General features: G+C 38.8%; 1 protein-coding gene across 1 annotated transcript in view; it reads right to left on the bottom strand.

Moving 5' to 3' along the window:
• Positions 1 to 267: 267 nt before the first annotated feature.
• Positions 268 to 1,176, bottom strand: part of LOC106758392 — a 5,180-nt gene continuing 4,271 nt past the window's right edge. The window contains exon 2 of the mRNA XM_014641320.1: positions 268 to 514. Within this exon, the coding sequence (XP_014496806.1) occupies positions 268 to 514 (247 nt within the window). The remainder of the gene's footprint in view (positions 515 to 1,176) is intronic.

Here is a 1,176-nt window from a genome sequence, read left to right as displayed (position 1 = left end):
ATAGAGAAGTGAAATAGAAAAATGAAAAACACAAACAAAGAGACTAGGAAAAGAAGAAACAACACTTGCATAACATGAGCACACCAACTAAACAACAATTCTAATATGCAGAATGATTGAAATGGATTTCCTAAATAACCTCACTTAGATCCCTCTTGTTGCAAGATCACTTAGTACTCTCCTAGGGTGATGAATACTACTTTCCCTGTTCTCTAATGTAAAAACACTCAGATCCCTCTTATTACGCCTATCTAAGCTTGACACACCTCACCTGATCCCTCGGCATAAGAATGTATCAAAACTTGCATTAAGAACCAGAACAGTGGGGTCCAAATACACAATCACGTCGTCTGTCACTTGGGTGACTAGTAATATCTGGGTTGATTTAGCTAGTTCGGCTGCTGAAATCCCATCCTTGGGCCTTCCAACAACTAGATCATGCTCTAACGCGTACCCCGAAACAAGCTTTAAGCACAAACCAAACCAGTGGAAAGTATAAACATCTGAAGGCAAACTGCATAAAAGAAACACAAACAAAACAGACATACAATTGGAAAATAATTCCACTTTCCCTGTTTTCTAAAGTTAGAACACTCAGATCTCTCTTGTTGTGCCTACCTAAGTATGACAAACCCTCACCCAATCCCTTGGCGTAAGAAGTCCATCAAAACTTGCCTTAAGTTCCAAAACAATAAATCCAAACACACAATCTCATCCCTGGTGATTTGCACATCTGGTTTGATTTAGTTAGTTCTGCTACTGAAACCTTACCCCTAAGACTTTCAATAACTGCATCAAGCTCTAAGGTGTACCCCGAGAGAGGCATTAAGTACAAACTAAATCAATGGAAAATCTTAGAAACTAAAGCCAACTGCAGACAAAGCAACATTCAAAGACTCAACAAACAACAAAGTCTAAAAGAGCCATAAATGCCCAAATTGCCCTGTGTTGGAACATAAGTCCCCGAAAAAGGTGCCAAAAACTTCTTAGCTGCAAAACCAACGACAAGTACACTGGTCGCAGCGTAGCAAGTGATAAATATCGTTTTCTCCCAACGGACTTGTGCAACACAAGAAAACTCTTCCTTTTATAACTCAATTAGACATCAAAGTGCACAAAACAACACAAGAAACTCTTTTTGGTATTTTATCAAACAGTTGGTGTGAAAGGAATTTA

This window comes from Vigna radiata, chromosome 4, assembly GCF_000741045.1.
Source record: "Vigna radiata var. radiata cultivar VC1973A chromosome 4, Vradiata_ver6, whole genome shotgun sequence".
Taxonomy (NCBI): domain Eukaryota; kingdom Viridiplantae; phylum Streptophyta; class Magnoliopsida; order Fabales; family Fabaceae; genus Vigna; species Vigna radiata.
This window is presented reverse-complemented; position numbering and strand designations above follow the sequence as displayed.